Genomic DNA, 25,593 nt, shown 5'->3' with positions numbered 1-25,593 from the left:
CGGTGAAATTCATAGAGGCACACATTCCCCCTTATCCACCCGCTGAGGGATATGATGCAGAATGACTGAACTCCACCTGAGGCTTGCTCCCTCTGATCGCCCTATGGCCGGGCGTCCTTATGGCTATACAAGTATCTGGTTGTTCTATTTACATTTCCTAAGTAGCCAGGGCTGTACTCACTGCACCTAATCTCTTGAAAACGCAGATTACCATAATACTGAACCTCTCATCTTGTCCATGTTGACTTCCTAATGTTGTTTAGTGTAACGTTCCTCTGTTCCACACGCAGGCCCGGCATAGATGCAGCGGCATTCATTTTTATACCGCAAACACTGCTTGTTTTCTCAAGGATCCCACCGGGCTCCAAGCGTGCTAGCGCACGGCAATACCGCACCCCATTGCGATTGCACTGTTTGTTATTCTGTTGTTATGGGTTAGCCCCTGTTGGGCTCCTGCACCAGCTGGCTCAGGTTGGGGTCGATCCGGCGGTGCACAGGGACGGTGGGTTGGCGCTTACACTACTAAATTTGGGTTAGTGGTGAGGGAGGTGGGTGGGTATGGGGTGTTATCTAAAAAAGGCCATTGAGGTTGCATGGTGCGAGCATTAAAGGCCCATGAATGCATGTTCGACTTCAAACGTTGGGGCACACACCACTGGGTCTGGGATGTCCACTAAAAATGTGTGCAGTATGTTAGGATATTTACTACTGCAATGTCTACCGTCATAATGTCCTGGAATGTCCGTGGGCTAAGCAACCACACCAAGGCCCGTAAAATCATAGCGTATGCTAACAGACACAACTGCAAGTTACTGCTCCTACAGGAGACGCACTCCAATGGCCTCATACCAAGAACCATGGCCCCTGCATGGGGACCGGCGAGATTCTTCACCTCCTATTCCACTCAATCCAGGGGTGTTCTAACGATGATACACAAATCCATTAAGTTTACACTGCACAAAAACTACACCGACCCCGAAGGTCGTTATGTAATACTGCACTGCACTCTGGCTAACAAAGAATATTTACTTGTTAATACCTACTGCCCTAATGTGGATTCCCCCGAATTTTTCGACAAGATCACCACCACACTGCTGGGATTTGTGGGCATGCCGATCCTGTGGGGTGGGGACTTCATTCTTATCCTCGACACGGTCCTGGACAGAACTGGAATTGCTCCTCGTTCCTTGTCCGGTGCTGCACGCAGACTGCAAGCCCACATTATGACACTTGACATCTGTGACGCTTGGAGAAAGCTACACCCCCAACGGAGAGACTACACCTACTACTCATCAGTGCACGATAGCTCCTCTAGAATAGACCTATTTCTTGTATCAAAAGGAGTCATGGGTGGGGTGGTGGAAGCCCAGATTTTACCTTGCACACTGTCTGATCATGCCCCAATTACACTCTCGGCGAGGCTGGGGATACCTGTCCTGACGTTCACCACCTGGCGTTTCAAATCCAAGGCCCTTAGGGATGTTGTATTTAGGGCTGAAATACTTGCTGACATTCTGTCTTTCTTTGAACACAACTCTCTTTTGGACACCTCGGCTGCAGTCAGGTGGGACGCCTTCAAAGTGTATATTAGGGGTATGTCCATCTCCCGGGAGGCTGGGGTGTTGAAATCGATCAGAGCCACACTGGATCGATCTGAAACCAAACTGAAGCAATTGGAACTACAATGTGCCACTAGGGCTGACTCTGCCATGCTTGCTCAGGTCGCCGATGAACTCCAGGCATACAACAAGCTCGCCGTCAGTGAAACACAATACTTTACCTGCCCGCAGGCAGCCAGGAAATATGGAGAGGGAGACAGGCCTGGGAGAACATTAGCGACGCTATTAAAATGGGAATCTGGCCGGACACAGATCACCTCTATTAAAGATAAACATGGCAACGCACAATGGGCCGACCAACAAATCCTAGATATGTTCGCTGAGTTCTACAGGTCCCTCTACTCTCAACCCGCTGAACACACAGAACAACATATGCGTGAACTCCTCGACCAGATCCCCACCACAGAGATCTCCTCCGCTACTCGTGACGAATTGGACTCCCCAATCACACTAGATGAAATTGTAACAGCCATTTCTGACCTGCCTAAAGGCAAGGCCCCGGGACCTGACGGCCTAACCGCCGATTTCTACCAAGAGCACGTCGCCATAATCGCCCACAGGCTGCTTGAGGTCTGGGACGAATCGCTCCGTGCCTCTATCCTCCCCCTCTCCATGCGTGAAGCGGCCATTACAGTGCTGCTCAAGCCTGGCAAACCTGACAATGAATGTGGGTTCTATAGACCCCTCTCCCTTATGAATCTCGACACGAAGATTTTTGCAAAAATTATAGCCAGCCGATTCCTGCCCATTATGACGTATTTAGTCCATGAAGACCAGGCCGGCTTTGTACCCGGTAGGTCTACCTCCCACAATATCAGGAGACTGTTTAACGTGATGTCCCGCATTGACCAAGATGTACAGGCTGTGGCGGTTACGCTTGATGCCCAGAAGGCCTTTGATATGGTCTCCTGGAAATACACATGGCTAGTGCTGGAGACCATGGGCATAGGCCCAAACATGATTAGGTTCATCAAATTACTGTACACTTCTCCTGTGGCGCGGGTTAGGACCAATACACTGACATCTGACCTTTTCACACTCTTCAGGGGCACCCGACAGGGATGCCCCTTCTCTCCTATTCTGTTTGCCCTAGAAATAGAACCGATGGCAGACTTTGTCCGTGCTCATCACGCCCGCAAGGGAATAAGACTGAAAGACAGTCCTGAAATTATATCTTTATATGCGGATGATGTTTTACTATACATCAGAGACCCCGCAACACACCTTGACCCCATACTAAGGGACATCACCCGCATTGGCACCCACTCCGGTTTCACTATTAACTACTCCAAATCAGAGATCTTCCCACTCACTAAGTCCACTCGACAACCCAACACTGAATACCCTCTCCGCTGGTCACCGAATGGTATAAGATATCTGGGTGTGCAAATATCGCTAGACAAATCCACCCTCATCGCCGACAACTATTCCGCGATATCACAAATAGCTGAGACTAAACTCCTACGGTGGCATAGGGATGTAACGGTATTACGGTATACCGTTAAAGATACCGTGAACCACTTAATTGAACAATAATAACCGTCACATTGTTTATACCGGTATACCGTTCATACCGTTAAGTGTGCTTTTCAATCTGATTTGGAAAGGCTGCAGTAAGCAAGTGCTGCGCAGTCTTGGTCTTGCACTGTTGGATGTGCCGTCTGCCAAGTAGTTTCAGTTTGAGCAGTTTTTAATGCCATTCCATAAACCACACGTGCCTGACACAAAATCAGTATGTTAGCAATAGGAAGAATAAATACAGTGCCAAGAAGGAAAAGGGTTTACTTTTTTTTTTATTTACATTTTTCTTTTAAAGCGCTTACACAGCCTGCGGGCATCGAGGCGCTGTTACAGAAATTGTTTTTGTCTTAGTTGCGTATTTATAACGCACTTAAACACCCAGAGGTTTCTAAGCGCGGACCCGGGGATCGAACCTGTGTTGTTTCGGGTCGTCTTGCTTCCAATGCGTGCACGTTGCCGCTAAGCTATCCTCCCGGGACTTTGGTTTGGCGGCTTTGGGGTTTATATATTTATAATGGATAATGTTTTCTAAACATATTACAATGGGGGATTTCTCTGGTTCTATCATTGAATTTACATATAATAAGTAACACTGCGAAATGTACTCATCTCTGTGGGTATTCCCTGCTGCCATACCAAAGGGTAACATGTCTGTGATTACTGAACACCTTTTGGCCCGGAAGTAAACTAAAGGATGCAACGTAAAGAGAGTGCGTGTGCGCGTGCGTGCGCGCGTGCGTGGGTGTGGGTGTGTGTATGCGCAAAAGCGTATACTACCATCAGACTCCATTGATCTGTGGCATGCAGGTTATCAAGATGGCAACATGTTCATCTTCACCAGTAGCCAGTGGGGGAGCTAAAAGCCTAAATGACAACCTAAGAAAAGCTATTCAGTTCGCTTTGCCAGTTGCAGCAGGGCTCCCCCGCCCCCCTCCTCTCCACACCTGTGTTTGTGTTTGGTGCAAACAAGGGGTGGCATTTCAGTGGAAAGTATGTTGAAAAGCCCAATTCTGGCCCTGGGTGCCTGGTTTTGTTTGTGATGATAAATCTGACAATTTATGACCGTTTAGAAAATATTTGTTAAGATTAGTTAACTCCACTTGCTATACCACGATAACCATGATATACCGTCATTTGGCAAGAAGGTTATTGTATCGTCATAAAACTAATACTGTGACACCCCTATGGTGGCGTGCCCTCCCACTATCCATTGCTGGACGGCTCTCCCTCATAAAAATGATCCTACTCCCCAAACTGTTATATACGTTTAGCAACGTACCCGTATGGCCCGGGAGGCGATATTTTACTAGACTACACACTCTATGTGCACAGTTTCTCTGGCACTCTGGCGCAGTACGCAAAAAGTGGACGGACATGGCACTCCCATATAAACAAGGGGGATTCACGGCTCCTGATCTGTCACTTTATTGGTCCGCGGCCCAGGCCCAAAATGCCACCCACTGGTACCCTGGCACCCCGGTGCGTCCCCATATCAAACTGGAACGAATGGCAGCTGCTGGTATCAATCTAATGTCCCTCATACTACATCGGCACTACACACCAGACTCTCTCATTGACCCAATCAGCACGACCCTTCAAGCCTGGGCTCGCTTGCTATTTCAGACACCTGAAGCCTCTCCATACTACAAGTGGCTTCCTGTATGGGCCTTTCCCGGCTTGGAACCCACTCATGATGCGGCACTGGCCCAACACTGGGGGATGCTGGGATACCAAGCACTGACGGACTTCTACCCCGAGGGCAGGTTCATCGACACCCAAACTTGGAAACCGGGGCACACCGGGTCCGCCTTGGAGACCCTCCAATACTACAGACTGCGAGCTGCGTTTCGCACCAAATGGCCCACATTCCCCGATGAGCCCCCAGACAACTCAGCCATTGCATATATTGCCAATTCTGGAGGTGCCCATGGAGTAGTCTCATCACTTTACAAGATCCTACAGGAGGCTACCCCTACTCCCACTCTCAAGGCACGTGATGAATGGGCTGGCGAACTAGATCTAGAAATATCAGATAGGGTTTGGGGGGATATGTGCCTACACACTCGGAAAGTCTCCCTCAATTTCCGTTTTCGCGCCATGCAGTACAAACTTCTAAATAGACTTTACTACACTCCACACAGGACTTCGAGGTTCGCCCGTGATACGGTGCACCCCTGCCCCCGCTGCGGGGCGACGGCAGCTGACCACTTACACATGTTCTGGTCTTGTGATAAATTGCTGAGGTTCTGGGAAAGCATCCTAGAAACGCTCACGGCTATCACTGACACAGTGATTGACCCTGATCCTTTAGCTGTCCTCTTTGGAGCCTAGAAAACGGATGACACCAGACGTTTGGCCAAGTTTCTTAATATTGGGTGCATGATAGCCAAAAAATGCACACTTCAGAACTGGAAAAGTCCCATCCCCCCGGTCCACCAGAAATGGCTCCATATGTTTACTTGGGCACGGAACTGTGAGGAGGAATTTATATTCATGCTCCCCGTCACTTCTCGACCCAAGAATATCTGGGTGGAATTCAATTCGTACCTTAACAGTCGTAGTGAAGACACACCCGGCTCTGGATCGTCCCCCACCCCTTCAGTGTCCACTGCTACAACATAAACTCGTACTCATATGTATCTTGTATGATTATTGTCTGACATTATTGTGATTTTGTACAACTGCTCATCCATTGCTCCACCTAATGTTTCTTACTTGTGCTTGTTGCCTTGATGTATGTACCATATAACCTTTGCCGCCAAAAATAAAAGTTTTAAAAAAAAAGTAACTTCTTCGTTCTCCTGGCATTCAATTTCAAATAGCTCGGGGTAATGACTCCCTTCCCCAGGCTACAAAGTTCTAAATAAAACTTTCTTGGTGGGCCAGGAGAAGGCCTCCCTTTTCTTGGCGTTTGGTCTCAGTCTTAAAAAACCTGGGGTAATTGACTCCCTTACCCAGGCCTGTTGGACCTTCCTCTTGGTCAGAGTTGCCAGGAGATTGACTCCCTTCTCCTGGTAATTATGAAACAATCTCTTAGAACCAAGGGGAATGACTCCCTTCCCCTGGTCTTCTCTTCATTAGGTTTCACTCTTACAATACCCAGTGTTAGGAGGGTCCGCGACCCTGGCGTCTCTTCCAATGGTCGAAGTGTACAAAAAGAAGTAGTGGAACTACGTTCCCTGCTGGCCTACACCCACAACCCACAAACCCATCGCCACGCTCTCTCCTACACACAATACAAACCCCCAAATACTTAAAGTGCAAGCTGCAACGTCTTCCTACACTTTTATTTTAAAACAAAACCATTCCGGAACGGTTTCTTTTTAAAATAAAAGTATAGGAGCTGTAAAACGTAATTTAAAAAAAGTAGAGGAGCACCGCTCCCGCTCACTTCGACCACTGGTCTCTTCATTCATTGAGCCCACTTGGTTCACTTCCTTGCCAAGTACTGCAACGAGGATGACTCGTACCACTCTCTTGCTTTGGGTCCTCGATCCTGGTTTCTTGTTATCAGTACAGTGTTTTTGCCTCCTGTGCCTTCCAACCCGTACCGGTCCTGTGCCTCTCCCATTACCTTGCCTGTTCACGGGATACATGGCTGGTTCTTCCTGGCGTCTCTCCCTTACTCTGTATGCGGTGTGGGCTTTTCCCTGTCTCAGTGTCTTCACCTCGCTGATCTCATGCCCGAGTCTTGGATCAACGGTATGGACACTGCCTCTTGTATCCGCATCACTGTCTGCAAGTTTCCGGTTACTATCTGGACTCCATTGTGCAAAGGAGTCCATTGTCCTCTTGACTCCGGAAGCTGACTGCTCTCTGTTTTGTCCTGCCGTTCTCTGTGTCTCCTTCGTACTTCCTGGGCTTCACGGTCTCGTCCTGGTTGGGTGTGCCTCTCCTATAGGCAGTCCTTCTTTGGTTTTTATGGCATAGGGGGAACCATGCCTCCGCAGTAGTCTACCTCTGCAGTACCTTCTTGGTATTGCTCTTCATTGTTCCTGTGTCACACTTCGTCCCAGTACCTGGATTACCTATGTTCCTGATGTTGGTATTCGTCTCATTACTTTCCAGAACCTTGACGTAGTCTACTTTAAAACAGTACAAATGTCTACTGTCTACAAAGAGGTTAGCAGAAGAAAGAGAGGCAAGAGTGTCTCTGATGTTCTCATAAGGTCTATACCCTAGATGGTTGTCTTTCTCCCCAGGCGGTGGGGGGCCCTCCACATGAGACTCCCACATGATACCACCCCAAGGGGGACTATCGGGTAGTGGCCTCACCTCCCTAGCCTCATGGGGAAAGGGCTCCCCCTGGGGAGAAGTGACGACATACAGTGATTCGTCACATATGCCATTCAATGGAGAAGACCTTTTTGAAAAAAAATGCATTGATACACTACAAGCCATTAAGACTGACACAAACACGGCCAGGTCTTTTGGCACTCTACAACAAAGGAAGCCCTTTCAGTCCATTCCCTCCCAGTCATACAGGGGGCTGTCGTATGCCTCAGGCGAACACTATAAGTCTCGATTTCAACCCTGCAGATCTGCCAATAGAGGCTGCGTCTCTTCTCTTCCCAAGGCCCAATCCAGCCAGCAGTCTTGATTACTGGCCATCGCGGCCCTTCCATTTCAGCACCCCGACGGATATGGCACTGGTCTTCATTCCAACATCAATGGAAGCAAATAAAATCGGACAAATGGGTACAATAGATAGTGTCCTATGGCCACACCCTGCAATTTGTACAAAAGCTGCCAACAACCCCCCACTGCCCGCAAGCCAGAGAGGAATCTTCATATGCTTGAACTGGAAGTGATATCACTCTTATTCAAAGGAGCTAAAGAGTGAGTACCCCATTCTCAGAAATATCCATGGTACCACTCACATTATTTCCTATTCTGCAAAAAGTGGGTTGGGTGGAGACCCATCCTTGACTTACGATACCCCAACAGATTTCTCTGCTCCGTCATTTCAAATGGTGACACTACAAAAATTCTCTGCCAGCTTTCCAAGGAATGGATTGCCTTCTGCAGCAGATTCCTCATCAGATATATATCCCTTCTAGTGTCAGCTGCTCAGAAAATATTTTGACAGGGGGGGCGTAGTGCACCTCAACTCTGCCTTGTATCCATCTTGACTCGATGCAGCAGAATTCAACTCAAATTGTGACGTTGGTCTTCATTCATATACCACGTCACTACACTCCTGTCCCTCAGTTCTTTTTTCCATTCTCACAGCACTTGTCTTGAAACAACTCTTGTGAGAGGAATTCTAACAGTGTTTTTTTGTGAATTGTTCAAATAAATTCAATGTTTTGCAAACATGTCCACTCCCAAAACGTCAGATTTTAAGAGGTGCACTGATTGTCACCGCAAAATGTCTCTGTTTGACCCACACTGGTATCTGCGTGTGGAGTCTTGGCGCCGATTACATTACCGAAGATTGCGGGTCATGTCAGAAGATGAACCAGAAGTAATTACGGGGCGGGCAGCAAAACTAAAATTGGGACGCACTCTGTCGAAGTCGCTGGCTCGGTCGACTACTCAATCATCCGAACAGGAGATGGAGGACCCCACTCCAAAGAATGAGGACAGGTGCCACAAAAAGGCCAAGAAGAGGTCACACTCCAGCAGCCACTCGTCTTCCTCGTTTTGCAAAAAGAAAGGTCATCATCGAAACCAGCATGAGACAGACTGTTCCGAGGAGCAAGGCAGGTCCCAATCCAGCTCAAGTAAGTCGAGGGCTGAATTGGAAGCCTTTAAGGAGCAGATGTACCAGAGGATGAAGGCAGCCGTTGCAGGGCAACCCTCGATGCAGCAGGCCAGGGAGGTCTCAGTTATGCCGGGTCCTACTGGTGTCAAGGAGACTGCGTTGAGTTTTGACCACTCTCGCCAGACACCGACCACCACCAAGTCGACAATGCCTTCAGAGCCGCAGTCGGTGCCAACTACCTCGATACCGTTGATCTTGGCGACGACGTTTGAGAAGTCGCTTGTCCCTGAGTCCCGAACATCGATTTTAGAGACTTCCCATTTTGGAGATGATAGGGATCAGGCTGATGAATTTCAGTCGGCATCAGGAGGGTCAGGCGGTGACTATTATTTTGCCGACTTCGCCAAGCTCATTGACTTGACGGAAGGCCGGCACGATGCCAGGAGGCTTAGATACCCCCCCGACCTGTGTACACAGCAGGCCCAACTTTGCAACCCATCCAAATGCCCAATATAGGTAGACAGTGGAGAGGGTGGTGGATGCCCTAGACTTGTGTGTTCCGGCGAAACCGCTGTCAGCCTATGAGCTCAAAGATATCCTTGATAGTGGCCAATCTCCTGCCGTTCAATGCAGCAATTGCACACCCCATTGCCTCCGTGTGGCAAAGACCCTGTTCCAGCCCTCCGGTGGATTCAGAGTTGACAAAAAAATATAAACCTACGAGGTGAGATTCCCCTCTACATGTCGACTCATCCTATGCCTGAGTGATTAGTGGTCCAAGTAGCCACGATTAATATGAGTCTGTCTAAATCAACCTCCAACTTGCCGACCGACGGGGAGTTGAAAAAATATGACACCTTAGCCAATAACGTTTTTTCCTGCAGTAGCATGTCTCTCAAGGCTGTTAACTCTTTGTGTGCTTTTGCCACACATACTCACGGACTGTGAAGAACAATACAGGAGGTGGCAGAACACACCGCCGAAGGGGAATTCAGGATGGTTTTCTGTGCTTGGTAGACAAACGGCAAGTAGGTTGCCTGTCAAAGCCTGCAATCGGGGCCTGAACGTTGCAGATTGTCTGGGCAGGGCTATGGGGTCAGCAACTGTTATACGCAGGCCAGCTTACCTGCATAGTTTGAGGTTTTCCCCCAACGTTCAATCAAAGTTGCTCGATATTGCCTTTGATGGCAAGCATCTGTTCGAACTCGGGCCAATGAGTTCTATGAAAAATTGAAGGACTCAAAGTTGCCTGCAAAGTTGCTGGGCCGCCTAAACCTTCTTTCGGCTTTCCCTCCAAAGGTAGAGGCTTCCGGCGGTTTGTCCTATTTGGAAGAAAGGTGTAGCACCCACAACCAAGGCAAGGGCAGAGGCGTTACTCACGCTCAGTAAGGGGCAGGAGGGCCTCTGTGGGCCAACAGACTTTAGCAGCAGAGGCGGGATCAGCACTGGTTGTAAAGCCGCTTTGAGTTCTCCCCCATGTTTCCCTAGTTGGAGGGAGGATTGGAGAGCACGTGCCACATTGGTGGGAGATATCCTCTGACGTCTGGGCATTGCAGCTCATCCAATGGGGGTACAGTCTGAATTTTTTGAAAAGGCCCCAGACAGACCACCCCTCACTCTCATACAACCGGAAGAGGAGCTCCATGTGAGCCCTGTTGTTAAAGGGTGCTGTGGAAGAGGTGCCTTCCGAACAGAGAGGGTCAGGCTGGTATTTCCAGTATTTCCTGGTACCCAAGAAAGTGGGGGGGGAATGTGTCCCATTTTGGACTTCAGGCCCTTGAACAAGTTCCTGAGGAAGGACAAGTTCAAAATGGTGACGCTACAAGACATTTTCCAGACTCTGCAGTATCTGTGTGGCTGGTGTCGTTAGATCTGCAGGATGCATATTTCCACGTTCCCATCCATCAGAGGCACAGAAGATACCTCAGATTCCTCATAGGGGACAGTCACTAGAAATTCATGGTGCTCCCCTTGTGGTAGACCTCCGCTCCAAGGGTCTTCACCAAGCTGATGGCAGTAGTAGCGGAGCATCTCCGGAGATCCAGTGTTCATGTGTTTCCATACCTGGATAACTAGTTGATCCTGGGAAAGCCGTTGGAGCAGGTTTAGTCTCAGCTCGAAGACACCTGTTTGCTGCTGCACAGACTGGGATTCTCCCTAAACCTACAGAAGTCATACACAGCACCAACCCAAAGGCTCCATTACATCGGAGCAGACCTCCAGTATGCCTTCTCTCTGATCCCTGTCATCCTGTGGGTTCTCAGGAGGTTTCAAGCAAACATGATCTTGATCTCCCCGAATTGGGCAAGGAGAACGTGGTTCTCGGAACTCCTAGACATGGGCATCTACCCACTTCTCCGTGCCTCAATCTACATGCGTGGCTCTTAAGAGGATGAGATATGTTGGCTGGAACCTCTCAGAGGATGTGCTTGAGGTGCTGCTGCACATATACCATCAACCAAATTGCTGTATGCATGCAGATTTGAGGCGTGGTGCAGGGAACGCGAGATTGACCCTATCACTTGCCCCACCACTTCAGTGATGGAGTTCCTTCTGTCACTGGCCTCGTCAGGCCTTCAAGTAGCAACAGGCAAAGGATACTTGGCAGCTTTTTCTGTTTTCAAAAGGTTTCCGGATCAAGGGTCTTTCTTTACGATGCCAGTTATGGCCCATTTCCTGAAAGGCCTTGTGAATATGTTTTTACCAGTTCCTTTTCTTGTCCCAGATTGGGACTTTAATTTGGTTCTCACTTTCCGCATGGCAGCTCCGTTTGACCCTATGTATTCTTGCCCAGTTAGGTTGCTCACTTTAAAGACTGCATTTCTACTGGCAATCACTTCTACCAGAAGGGTCAGTGAGCTGCAGGTGTTGTCATGCAATCCTCCGTTTCTACGCTTCTTTATGGAGAAGGTATCGCTGAAGATTCGGCCAGGGTTCTTTTCCAAGGTCGTTTCAGAGTTCCACTTCTCCCAGGGCATAGACTTGCCTATGTTCTACCCTCCTCCCCATCCTTCCAAGGAAGAGGAGAGGTTGCACAGTTTGGATCCTAAAAGGGCTCTTAGTTTCTTTGTCGCAAGGACAGCGGAGTTCAGGAAGAAGGTCCAGCTATGTGTGCCTTTTTTTCTGTCAAGAAAAGGTCTGGCTATTTCTGAGCAGACCATATCTAGGTAAATTGCACTCTGTATAGTAAAGACCATTAGGGGTGTGTCTGCTTCTTCAGAACTCCAGAGGGGCATGCCAGTTAGAGAGATTTGCTGTGCTGCGACATGGTCACCTTTGCACACCTTCACCAAACATTACTGTTTGGACGTGTCGCGTCGTAATGATGCTGGTTTTGGAAGAGCAGTGCTACAGAGCTTCCTGGTTTAGGGGCTTCACCCTGCCTACAGACTATTTACTGCTTTGGGAGTCTATCTGAGGAGGAATCTGTGGGAGAAAGCAATCTTTTGAAGGAGAAATTACTTACCAGTAATGTCCTTTATATGGATTCTTCGCCGGCAGATTCCTCATCACCCTCCCATCCAACCCTGCTTTGAAGATGCCTGCATTCCTTGATGACGACTCCTTATTGGGCCCCTAGGCCTGTTATGTGTATGTCTTTTTGCAACTTCTTGCAGTTCCGTTCCTCAACCTAAAAAAATTAAAACCCTTTATGTTAAATTTTTGTTTTTTTGACACTTGTGGCTGCTTTTAGCCCATTCCACAATCTTCCTCTGCACTGGCTGAGCTTGGTGGGGGGGTAGGAGAGGGTGGACTGAGGGACTGGGCGTATTGACGTAGTATATGTACGACAAACGACGTCCCGTCCAGAGTCGACGACTGCTGCATCAAGTCAAGATGGATCCACAGCTGAGTCGAGGTGCACTACGCCCCTTGTTGAAACATTTTCCAAGTAGCTCACGCTGGAAGGGATATCTATCTGATGAGGAATCTGCAGGAGAAGAATCCACAGAAAGAACATTACCGGTAAGTAATTTCTCCTTCTATTATCCCTGGACATGGAGGACGCCCATTTCCATGACCTCATTCACCACCGTCATCTGGAGTTCCTGCGTTTTGTGGTGACAAGCCAGCACTTTCTATTCAAGGTGCTCCCCTTTGACCTCAAGTCTGCCTCATTTGTGTTTACAAAATACCTCCCAGTGGCAGCACATCTCAGGAAGTCAGCGATTCACATCTACTCTTATTTGGATAACTGGCCGATACAAGCTACGTCCCCCAAACAGGGCCTGATGCACACAAGCGTAATCGAAGTCTGTCTGAGCATCTCCTTCAATTACAACAAATCATCTGTGAAATGGTCTTTCTAGGGGCACACCTGGAGACCACAACTTCAACTGCAACCCTGTCTTCTGACAAAATCAATACAGTACTGTCCAACGTTCGGGTGTTGTCCCTGAAATGGGTTTCCTCAGTACAAGTAATAGCCACATTTGGCATGCTGTCCTCATGCATTCCATTCATCAAAAATGCTAGTCTCCATATGTGCACCCTGCAAGAATGTTTAGATGTCCATTGTAACCGAGTCTCCTTCATTGAGACGACAAGCTCTTCCTAAATGCTTTTCTGCCATTTCCGCTCATCCCAGGAGTTCTCCGCACAGCAAATAGCAGCCATGCAGAGACTGATCCTTGTGGTGCCAGTGTGGCAAAGGGAAGTTCTGGTTCTCTAAGCTTCTAGCTCTTTCTTTGGCCCTGCCCATCAGGCTTCCTGCGATTCACAAGCTGCTTTGTGGGGACCAGGGTGAGGTACCCACAACCGTCCTCTTCCAGCCTCACAGCCTGGCTCCTACGTCCCTAGAATTGGACAACATTGACATGCCCCAAAAATACAGAGCTGTTCTCTCCAAGTCTTGGTATCCTTCCACCCACTCCTGTTATAACAAGAAATTGAAATTGTTCACCGACTGGTGTTCCAGTCATGGGGTGGATGCCCTTAACTTACAGCCTCAGCAAATCCTGCCATACTTTCTCTCCATAGCTGCCAGTGGCTTTGCTCATTCTTCCATCAAAGTTGTTTTGGCTCCCATTTCATATTTCACGCACATGTTGGTGGCCCCTTTGCTGGGATCACACAGACTGGTGAAGGAATTTATTAAATGACTTTTTCTCCCTATACACAAACTTGCACCTTCTTTTAAATTGAATGTTGTTCTCTAGATAAATGGGTGCACCCATTTGACCCCATGCCTAAGGCCAGTATTAAGTTTGTCTCCTAGGACACAACGATTGTAGTGGCTATCACCTCTGCCAGGAGAGTGTGAGATTCAGGGGCTCTCCACACAACCACTTTACCTCGATTTCCACAAAAACAAGGTCCTCCAGCTGATCAATACAAGGTTTATGCCGAAGGTGCCATCCTCTTTTCACCTCAATGAGCGTTTGGTCCTGCCGGTCTTCAACTCTCCAACAAAACCTGTTGCACGCTTACTTCACTCCCTAGACTTCACAATGGTGCTCAAATACCATGTTGGTCATACCAAGGCATTTCATACATATTTGCAACTGTTTGTTGCCTTTTGGCCGGTTGCTAATGGCAAGGGTCTTTCTAAAACTTTAATTTCCAGATGGTCCTATGCTTGTATCGCTTTCTGCCATCAGGATGCTAACAGGCCATATCCTGGGTGACTGCGTGCACATTCTACGACAGCAGTCTTGTCTACCAACGCCCATGTAGAAGGAGTGCCATTATTGAACAAGTGGATGGCTGATAATCGGAGGTATCTGCATACCTTCACCCTGTTATAATGCATTGGCAAAATCTCTGCAGAGGAATCCAGAATTAGACAGGCAGTCCTTCAGAGACTATTCACCTGAGGTGAGCCATTTTCCTTCTCACTAAACATGTGTATGTGCATGTTATGCATTTCTACTGCTTTGTAATCTATTCAACAGCAAATTAATCTATGAAAGATCAAATGCTGGAGAAGGAATAAGTTACTTACTGTAACTCCTATTTTCCAGCATTGGTATCTTTCATAGATTCACATATGACCCGCCTGCCTGCTCCTTTTGTGGCTCATCTTTGCACTGTTACATGCGCCCGCTAGGAATCTAAACATGGTCTCAGGGGAGGACCTAACGGAGGCATTGCCTATTGCCTTAAATATAATTGACCTAAACAATACTAAGAGTGAATGCAGTTTGTGTTTCTTTGTAACTAGTTAATGTTACCTACAATTTACAGCCGGCCTTTGGGAATATTCTACCACATGTAAATCTGTGAAAGATGTCAATGCTGGAGAACAGGAGTTACAGGTGCGTAACTCATTCGTTATTTTCCATCCTACAGATGTATGTACTGCTCTGGCAGTCTAGCCTCATATTTGAAACTAAGAAAGGAAGAAATCCATTTGAGGGCAAAATTGCTTATGTCTCTGTAAATATTTTTCTGATGGTTTAGTCCTTTCTCCTAGAGATTCCTCATCGCCCTCCAAACCTGACGATCTTGGCAGATATCTTGTACACTATCTGTTTTGCAGTTCCTCAGCTTTTGTGGGAAAAGGGCAGAGCTGAGGAATTTCCATATATACTGACCCTGAGGTCATGTCTCAAATAAGGGCATGCATGGGCGCAGGGTGATGCTGCACCGCGACACCTGGTGGCAAAAACAAATTCCGAAGACATCAGGCACTGGAAAGCGGATATAAGACTTAAATAATCTGGGCTAATCCATCAGTAAGAAAATTACTGAGATGGAAGTAATGTGTTATTTACCTTCCTGATCTGTTTGATCCTTTTTTCCAGTCATAACTCTGGTCTCATGTTCACATGGGCTACACTTATTTTTATTTTCACTCTTTTGCAGATGAAATAATTGAGATTTCCTTGGATGTATATGTAAGTAAGGACTCTCTAACGATCCTTAACTCTGGAGAGGATAACATTGAAGATATCCTAGTTCTTCACCTAGACAGAGGCAAGGATTACTTCCTTACAATCACTGGTAACTACTTACCAAGCTGCTTTGGTACCTCCTTGGAAGCTCTTTGCCGAATGAAGAGGCCTATACGAGAAATTCCAATCGCGAAACTCATAGACCTGGTAAGAACGGTTATCTGACTATTATGGGGTGGTGGGGGGATAGTCTGTGAGATAAAGCCAGTTATTGTGTTTTAGGATTAATTAATCCATGTTAGAATCTAGAATAGATACCACCTCCCTGCGAGTTACCATTGTAATAACGTTGAGAACATGCACGTCCATTTTTGGATTCTTGTGAGGATGGTGGCAGCCTCTCTAAATAGAAGATCCAAATTACACTCTTCAAAACAAGGAAGCAAAGCCACACAACACATTTTTTTGTTTCTGTTCCAATTTATTATCTGCCCAATGTAGTCCTGTAAGGCAACCTCTTCAAAGAGCGTTTTGAAGATCCACAAGGCTTTTGTCAAGGCATTAAGAGCCACAACAGTGATTGTATATTTATTAATTATGAATAACAAATATTTTTCTAATCATTCCATCTTGTATTAACGTGTTGTAAGGAAAGACACCCTTATTTTTGCTTTGTTTAGACTGTTGTAATTGTAGTTGTTTATTTGTAAAGCGCTTGTACACAAGTGAAGTGCTTCAAAGTGCTTCAAGGCGGAAAGGGAACAAGGGAATACAGTAGTCATTCTTAGGCCTTGAAGTTTCCGAATGATCTAACAAACAATTACTAGAATACTAGGCCTGAGGCATTTCAACTAGTTCAAGTGCATGACAGGAGGGAAGGAGAGAATGGGGGAGGAGAAGGAAAGAGCATACAATCAATAAACTACTGTACTAGACCTAACGACTTGTCAGATAGTGCAAGTGCATGACAAAGAGTGGGTAGAGAAGGAGGGGGTGGAAAAGGACATACAGAACAATAAACTGCCGTACTAGGCCTAGCGACATTCAGATTGATTGATGATTGGTCATCACTAATGTGCCTATGCACGTGTGTTAGTTAAGGATGGGAGACAAAGTATGGACAGGACAAACGATCATTGCTAGGCCTAGTGCATTCAAGTTCTGGAAATTGTGCAGATAGGAAGTGTGAGGGAGGGGAAACAAGTGCGCCCAGTCTAGCAGGGGCCTGGGTTAAGTGCAGAGAGGGTTACCCCTCTCATGGAACATATTCCAAGTGCAGTAGTGCAGAGGCCCGGAGGCAAGTGCAGGACTGTCGGGGGAGCCTGGGACCTGTGAGGCTCTGGAGGTGACCAGGCGACCAGTCAGCGAAACTGAACAGAGTTGAGAAGGAGCAAGGAGAAGGGAAGCAGGAGAGGAAATAAAGGAGGTTAGCAGGGGAGAGCGAGAGAAAAAGAGGAAGAGAAGAGGAAGGTCTTGAGGAGTTTCTGGAAATTGAGGAGGTCCGGCTCAAGACTGAGAGAGAGGCAGGGAGGCTGTTCCATAGGGAGGCGCCTGCAGAGAATAAAGATCTACTCCCAAATCTCTGTTTGGAAAAACGTCTCACCTGCAGAGAGTTGGAGGAGGCTGAGTGGAGGGCTCTAGAAGGAGAATATTTTGGAAGAGAGCTTTGTAGATAGTGCGGGCCCCCAGCCCCAGGAAGCCTTGTGGACTATGCAGAGGGACTTGAACTTGATCCTTGCAGCCATAGGGAGCCAGTTCAGGGATTTCAGCGCTGCAAAGATGCGGTCCCTGGGTTTGAGGCCAAGTATAAGTCTTGCGTTTCTGTTCTGGATAAGTTGGAAAAAAGTCAAAGAGTAGAAGTAGGAAGATTGAGAAAGAGACTGTTGCAGTAGTCCAATCTAGAGAGAACCAGGGCTCTGCAGACGGTGAGCCTCTGGTTGAAAGTGAGAAAAGATATAGAATACCTCTGAGGAGGTGCACCTGGTAGTGGGACTTATTAGAGATGTGAGAAGAGAAGGCATAAGTGGTGTAGAAAGATAACCCCAGATTTTTTGCCTCACTGGTGGTTGAGGGCACAGGACCAAGGGAGGTCGGCCAGAGTGAAAGTTGGCAAGCGAGAGCAGGGGTCCCAATGAGGACGATCTCTGTCTTACTGGCATTAAGGCGGAGACCATTAGCATCACACCAGGACTGAATTGCGGACAGTCTGGGTTGAACCAGGAGAAGGAAAAGGCAGAGGGTAGCCTGAAGGAGAGCTGTGTGTCAACCGTATAACACTGAAAGTTGGAAGTGAAGGCAGAAATCCTGTGGGCCAAAGAGGCCATGTAGACATTGAAGAACCAGGGGGATAGATTAGATCCCAGGGGAATACCACAAGTAGAGAGTGTGATAACAGAGAGAAAGGACCCAAGTTCCACCTGGGAAGGACGATCTGAGGGAAAGGATGCTAGCCACGCCAGGGCCTGCTCTGTGATGTCCAGGGTATCACCCAGACGGGAGATCAGGATGTTGTGGTTTACTGTATCAAAAGCAGAAAAGAGGTCAAGAAAGATGAGGTTTGAGGGAGAGTTAGAGTCAAGATTTGAGAGCAGGTCTTCACAGGTGTTCAGAAGAGCAGGTTCTGGATGCTCTAAAGCCAGACTGATGGTCATGGAGACAGCCAACAGATTCAGTGTGAAGGGTAAGCTGAGAGATAGTTAACTTCTCCAAGAGTTTATCCAGGAAAGGAGTGATAGAATCAGGCAATAGTTTGCCAGAATAAAAGAGTTGGCAGAGGGTTTTTTGAGCAGAGGGTGCACAAGAGTGATTGAGAGAAGTGGGGAAAACTCCTGTGGCGAAGGAGAGGTTGCCAAGGCTGGAGCGAGAGAGTCTATGTTGTCCTTGATAGTTTTGGAGGGGCAATGGTACACCTGTTTGGAAGAGGCTTTCATAGACCGGAATTGTCTGGAAACCTCCTCAGGTGTGACAGGGGAGAGGGAGGAGAGACGAGGGGGAGGGTTGGCGGCCAAAGGGGCCCCAAGAGATAATGGTGTATGAGTGGGTGCAGAGGAGAGAGAGGACAGGATGTCCTGTGTTTTGGCGGTGAAGTGTGCTGCCAGGGCCGTGCAAAGGGCCTGGGTGGGTGCAGTAGAGGATGAGGCTGCAGTAGGGTTGGCCAGTTCCTTGCAGACTTAGAAAAGTTTGGCCGTGTTGTGGGATGCCACGGAGATGCAGGGTTGAATATGGACTCTTTTCTTTGGACCGGATGCAGAGTCTATATTGCCTTTGCCTAAGGCGGCATGTCAGCTTGTCAGAGGGTGCACCTGAGGAGCCCCTTTTCCGTTCTGCTGCACTGCACTTGCGTTTAAGGTCAGCTAAATCAGAGTCGTACCAAGAGTTGCACTTTTTGGTAGGCGTCAGTCGGACCCTCATGACAGGGGAAAGGATGACGAGTGAAAGGTAGAGAGGTCTGTATCAGGGTGGGAGTCAGCCGCAAGAGTGGGAGGAAGAGAGTAGGTAGAGGCAAATGCAGCCACTGACACTCTTTTTATGGTTCGGGTGACCTTGAAGGTGGGAGGCAATGCAGGGTGTGCCAGTGCTAAAGGTGAAGAAAGCTTTAGGTGAGAGGGGAGAAGAGAGTGATCAGTCTAAGAGAGTGAGGTAGTGAGAGGGATAGAGAGAGGGATGTCTGTGGAGATGAGAGCATCCAAGATGTGTCCAGCAGTGTGCGTACGACCAGAAAGTAGAATGGAAAAGAGAGAGAGAGAGACAGACAGAGAGATGCATAGGTTGCATAAAGATCCTGTAGAGTCAAGATGGATGTTAAGATCCACCAGCAGGAGGAGTTGGGAAGAGGAGGAAAGGAGGGAAGATGCCAGGTCAGCCCATTCCGAGAGGAAGAGGGTGAACTGGCCCAGCGGACAATTGAAGGTGGCCACAGTAAGAGAGGAGACAGGTGAGAGACAGAGCCTGCAGACCAGGCATTCAAAGGGAGAATAGGCCGTAGTGGGAATGATGGAAACCGGGATCCACTCAGGAAAAATCAGGGCTACTCCCCTTTCTGGCCTGTTGGGCCTGAGCTCAGAGCGGATCTTGTAGCCTTCAGAGAGAAGTGTGTCAAAACTCGTGACAGAGCGGTACTTACACCATGTCTCGGTGAGAGCAAGAACATTAAGGTCGAGGTGTTCAAGGAGGTGGCAGATGTCAGAGGAGTGCTTGACTGCAGAGTGAGAGTTCAGCGTGACAACATGAAGCAGATTACAATTTTTTATGGACTTGCAAGGGTATGTGCAGGGGACAGAGGCCCCTGGTGTAAGTGGCTCGAGTGCCTGCGAGATAGAGACAGGAGAAGGCAGCTGGGGCTGAAGATGACAAATATGTTAGTGAGGACAGTGCAGGCAAGTGAGCAGAGCCAGGGGTAGATGGCAAGGGAGCCAGTGAAGGAGGGACCGAAGGGGGCAAGGGAGCCCTAGATGCGTCGGCAGAGGCACCAACATGGGGGAGGCAGACAAGGTTGTCTGTGCAGAGAGTGTGGGCAAGGGAGCCAGGATAGTAGAAGACGGCAAGGGAGCCATACTGAGAGAGGCAGTGTGATCAAGCGGAGGCAAGGTAGCCAAGGTGGCCGTAGCAAGCAAGGGAGCCAGGGAGGTTGGAGGTGCAGATGGCAATGGAGCCAGTGAGGAGGAAGATGGAAAGTTGATAAGGCGAGGAAGGAGCCTATCAAAAAGGAGGTTGGGTTGAGGCCTCTGTATCAAGATGGTACCCTTTCGATAGACATTTATGATGACCCCTAAAGTCGAGAAGAAGGCAAGAAGGAGTATTGATGTGTGAGGAAGAGTAGGGAGAGAGCAGAGCGACCATAGGTAGAGTCCATAGGTGCGGGAGAAGGAACAACAAAGAAGATGTCAGTGAGAGTCTCTGGCCGAAACACTGACCTAGGTGTCGGCAATAGGAAGGCCTGGGTTGGAGCCAAGTGTGTCCTTCTCAAGTTTCTTCCTGCCAGACATAGTGAGCGGTGAAGGATAGGAGATAGAGAAGCAGTTACAGAAGATAGGAGAGATAGAAAACACGATTGTGAGGAGACACATAGTGTGGCACACTTAACCAGGCTGAAGCTGAGGCACAGGGGAGGGAGTTGAGTAAACAATTGGAGCGGGGAAAAACCAATGAGAACTAAGCGGGTGGGGGGGTACTAGGGAGCAAACCAGAAACAATACAGAGGGCAAGGGAGTACGTTGGATTTTTGACTAGCAGACACAAAACAATGCAGGATGAGAGCGCAGTGGGAATGGGAGCTCTGGAAGGGAAGACGAAGTAAAACGTTTTGAGTATGTAGTAAAGGGGAGAAATGCCAGCTGTGATAGAACGGTGACAATGTCAGGAGTGGCACAGGCACAGAGTAAAAGGAGAGATGGGCCAGGCATCGGAGCAAACAGTCCGCACTCAAGTAATATCAGGAGGGGGGATTCCATAGTCCAAGGGTGCATGGAAGATGTACCCAGCATCAAGGCACATTTCATATCCTGTAGTACGATATGGGCGCTGTAGAGCCCAGCAAGGCCCGGACAGGCACAGACAGGGGTCTTAGATGTGGGCCTTTGTTTGGGGGCAGCATCCGCCTCCCAGTGCTCTAGATTGGCTGAAGTAGATTGGAGGCAGCCACTTACTGGTGTCCACGCAAAAAAGAGGAGGTGTAGCTAAAGCTTGTATCTGGCTAAGGCACATGGAGAAATCAAAAGGAATCAAACATAGAAAACCAAAAACAATGTGCCCTATTGCAATTATAGTCAAAATCACACTCCAAATGTATACTGTACTTTTATAAGTTCAATTTTTTATTAAAATACATTTTTTTTATATACAAAAAGGACCTAGCTCAGCATCTCATTAACACAAATTAATAAAAAAACAACCAATATATTCACACGGAGCACTCTAATTGCTCTCACACCCTCTTTCCTTTCATTCCTCTGCAAACCTGATCTCATATATACCACACACATACCATACGTTCAACCGTAATAAGAAAAACTAAACTAAACCACCAAGAAAATGAACATCTGTTGAACACAATTTAAAAAGGGTAGGACACAGCGAAGACAAAACAAAAGTTGTCTACAATTTGTTAAGGTTCATAAATTGGTTGGATCAAAAAACAGAAAAGATATTTCCAGAGCAAAGTATGTTTAGAAAAAATGTATCAAAATTTATTTAAAGTGATACAAAAATTGAAAACTAGTGAATAAATCACAGAAAATTATTATACACTGATCATTTTAACATAGCAAAACAGCAGCAACAATATGCCGAAAATCGGCTAAAACATCATCACTCATAATCAACATACATGGTGCATTCATACACACACAACTCATCATACCGTGGCATACATCCAAAGTACTAAAAGACACAAAAAACATGCTAAGAACCAATGGGGAAGAGGAATTAATAACTAGTCCCCATAATGACACACATTATTGCAATGTTTACAAACAATAGAAATAATTCACAGACAATCTATTGTCAGGGTGGATAGGAAGAACAGATGCAAAGATCACATCCCTGTAGAATTTATCTCTCGACCGGTTTCGACGTGTAGTGGTGGTTAACTGAACGTCTTCTCAGGAGGTGGGTGTTACCATTCTGAAAAACAAGTATGCTAAATTGACTATAAGCTACTACATGAAAAGTCTTTGCCGACTGCCTGCAACATACAATTGAAAAAGAGAAAAAGGACTGCTGCTAGCAGCCGGAGTTATTAAAAACAATTAAGAACCGTGTATACCATAGTAAAAATAAGCATATACGGCCCCCGCTACAACAGCTGTGTAAACCAGAACAAGAGGGTAAGTGACTCCCAAAAGAGAACCGTGCAAAATGAAAAGGAACCTTCAGGACCATGGTGAATCGGCAACAAGAATAAATATATATATTGGTGAGGCTTGTGGAATCTGCTTAGATCACATGCTGTGCATAGGCCGACATCTAGTGGAAGCTGCAGAGTATTACAGTTTGTTTTTCGAAACTCGAAAATTGGGCGTCGACACAGGGCGTGCCAGTAATACTATCCCTAGTGTGACGTCCACTGTACCCATGATCCCTCACGCGTCTAGGACCCTCAGATTGTTTTTTTCCGCCATGCTGGTCGGAAGCACTGAGCGGAGTTCCCTGACTTAGTCAGATTTTGCTAAATATTGTTATATATTTCCCCGTTTATTCCACCTCTACGTCGAGTCTCCGAACATCGACACTCGACGCCGGATCAGAGAAAATTCAACCGTCGGACTACAGCGACCAGGCAAGGATTGCAAACTCCACCACCCTGCTGGCTAGTTACAACTGCCATCAATGGGAAGAAGTCGCGGCTCTCATAGACTCCGCCCCAGAACCCTTAAAAAGCCAATTGGCACGAGTTTCGGCCGAGGGGAGAGCCGTATCAGGTTGCATTTTAAAATCAACCTTTGATGCCGCGGATAACGCCGGCAGATTAATTGCTGAAAGCACGGTCATCAAGAGGCATGCTTGGCTACGGCAGTCTGGTTTCAAGGCCGAGACCCAGGCATCATTGATAGATAAGCCGGTGGAGCCAGATCTATTGTTTGGAAAGGCGGTCGAGGACCACTAAAGAATGCCAAGGACGAGTACGAGACACTCAAGTCCCTAGGGCAACTAACCAACAAACCCCCTAACCAGAGAGGGAATGGCAATTTTCGTCGGCCTCGCGGACAAAACTCCCAAAGAGGCTCTAACTATTCCCAAGGCCAGGGTACTACATGGAACACTAACCAGCAGTCTACCCAGAATTATGGCAGGGGTAACAAAAGAGGTCGTGGTAGGGGTAGAGGCAGTCCCAATAAAGGAGGGGGCACGCCTGCACCAAAACATTGACGCTCCGTTCAGGGTCCCTTCTCACGCATCCCCAGTAGGGGGACGCATTTCCATCTTCACCCAAGCTTTGGAAGGGATCACATCAGACAGATGTCCGCAGGATACTGCATAGAACTCCTAGAGCGTCCCCGAAACCACCCTCCATGACAAAGAATACACTCCTTAGACCCCCAGAAGATCCTACTTGAAGAGATCGAAATTCTTCTCGCAAAGGATGCGATAGAACTCATCCCGGGACACCAGGTAAACAAGGGTATTTATTCAACTTACTTCCTTGTGCCAAAAAAAGATTTGACAATGCGCCCAGTATTGGATTTACGGCCTGCAAACAAGTATGACAAGCCCCAAAAATTTTGCATGACTACTCTCCAAGAGGTAATTCCCCTCCTAAAAAAGGGGATTACATGGCAACATTGGATATGAAAGATGCCTATTTTCATATTTCCATGTTCCCAGCGCACAGAAAATATCTGCGCTTCAAGGTGGACAGTCAGCACTACCAGTTCAAGGTACTGCCCTTCGGGATAGCCTCGGCTCCAAGGGTATTCACCAACGTACTGGCGGTGGCGGCGGCACACCTACGCAGGGAGGCAATCCCAGTGTACACTTATCTGGACGACTGGCTCATCACGGGGGAGACCCCAGTAATTTGCAGGACAAATATTCAAAGAACTATCGACCTCCTCTTCGAATTGGGCTTCTCCATAAACGAGAAAAAATCAAGTCTGGTGCCCAGCACCTCCAAGCAGTTCCTAGGAGCTGTTCTAAATACTCAAGAGGGGTTGGCTTTTCCTTCAGAGGAAAGAATTCGGAATATACTACTGCAAATTCCGCAATATCAAACCGGTCGCCAGATAACAGTACGCAAAGCAATGCGTTTGCTGGGCATGATGGCGTCATGTATTTACCTGGTCCCCCACGCGCGCCTGTGCATGCGTCCCATGCAAGAATGGTTGGCGAAACTGTGGTCTCAGGCAAGTGGTCAGTGGGACGATCTAGTGGTCGTTTCGCCAACACTTGTACAAAGCCTCCACTGGTGGACAAGAGACAATCTATCCAAGGGGAAACACTTTTACGATCCCGAGATACAGGCGGTAGTCACGACGGACGCATGCCTGACAGGATGGGGAGCTCACCATCTCCACCACACAGCTCAGGGTCTCTGGTCTCACACAGTGGCCAAGAATCACATCAACCTGCTAGAGCTTCTGGCAGTTTTCAGAGCACTTCAAGCGTTCGAGCCCCACCTATTGAACCTGTCGGTGCAGATCCGGACGGACAGCACGACAGCCATGTTCTACCTGAACAAGCAAGGAGCGACTCGTTCGCCAAATCTGTCCAGACATGCCCAGAAAATTTGGATATGGGCACTCAGACGGAACATCTTTCTGTCATCTCAACATGTTCCAGGGGATCTCAATTCTCTAGCGGACGCTTTGAGCAGAGATCCACTTCCAGAGGAACACGAATGGTGTCTACACAGAGATATCGTAGAAGATCTCTTCTCTCAGTGGGGTTTCCCCACTATAGACCTATTCGCCACAAGCGAAAACAGACAGTGCCCAGGATTCGCATCCAGGTTTCCCCAACCACACTCCCTGAGGAACGCCTTGTGGATGAACTGGTCAGGGATGTTTGCGTACGCTTTTCCACCAAGTCCTCTCATCAGGAAGGTGGTGAACAAGATGAACAGAGAGTCAATGACGCTCGTCCTAGTTGCTCCCATGTGGGCGAGACAACCGTGGTTTCCACACCTACACAGACTCTCGGTGTGCGATCCCATCAAACCCAACTCCATGAACCTAGCAGCATGGCTCCTGAGGTCATAGAGTTTGACATCTCAATTTACCACAGAGGTGTATGGACATCCTAAAAGAGTCTAGGAAACCGAACACAAGGCATTGCTACTTCGACAAATACAAGCATCAGAAATATGATTACGGTGAGTAATGTATCCCATATATATATATATATATTTCTGAGGCTTGTAGAATCTGCTTAGATCACATGCTGTGCATAGGCCGACATCTAGTGGAAGCTGCGG

The 25,593-nt window shown here is 47.8% G+C and overlaps 1 protein-coding gene across 3 annotated transcripts in view; it reads left to right on the top strand.

Moving 5' to 3' along the window:
* Positions 1–25,593, top strand: part of OCRL (OCRL inositol polyphosphate-5-phosphatase) — a 1,330,750-nt gene that overhangs the window by 910,307 nt on the left and 394,850 nt on the right. For all 3 annotated transcript variants that reach the window (XM_069612980.1, XM_069612981.1, XM_069612979.1), the window contains one exon: positions 15,655–15,890. In XM_069612980.1, coding sequence (XP_069469081.1) covers positions 15,655–15,890 — 236 coding nt within the window. The remainder of the gene's footprint in view (positions 1–15,654; positions 15,891–25,593) is intronic.

Source organism: Ambystoma mexicanum, chromosome 5p (assembly GCF_040938575.1).
Source record: "Ambystoma mexicanum isolate Mex_15411 chromosome 5p, UKY_AmexF1_1, whole genome shotgun sequence".
NCBI classification, from domain to species: Eukaryota; Metazoa; Chordata; class Amphibia; order Caudata; family Ambystomatidae; genus Ambystoma; species Ambystoma mexicanum.
This window is presented reverse-complemented; position numbering and strand designations above follow the sequence as displayed.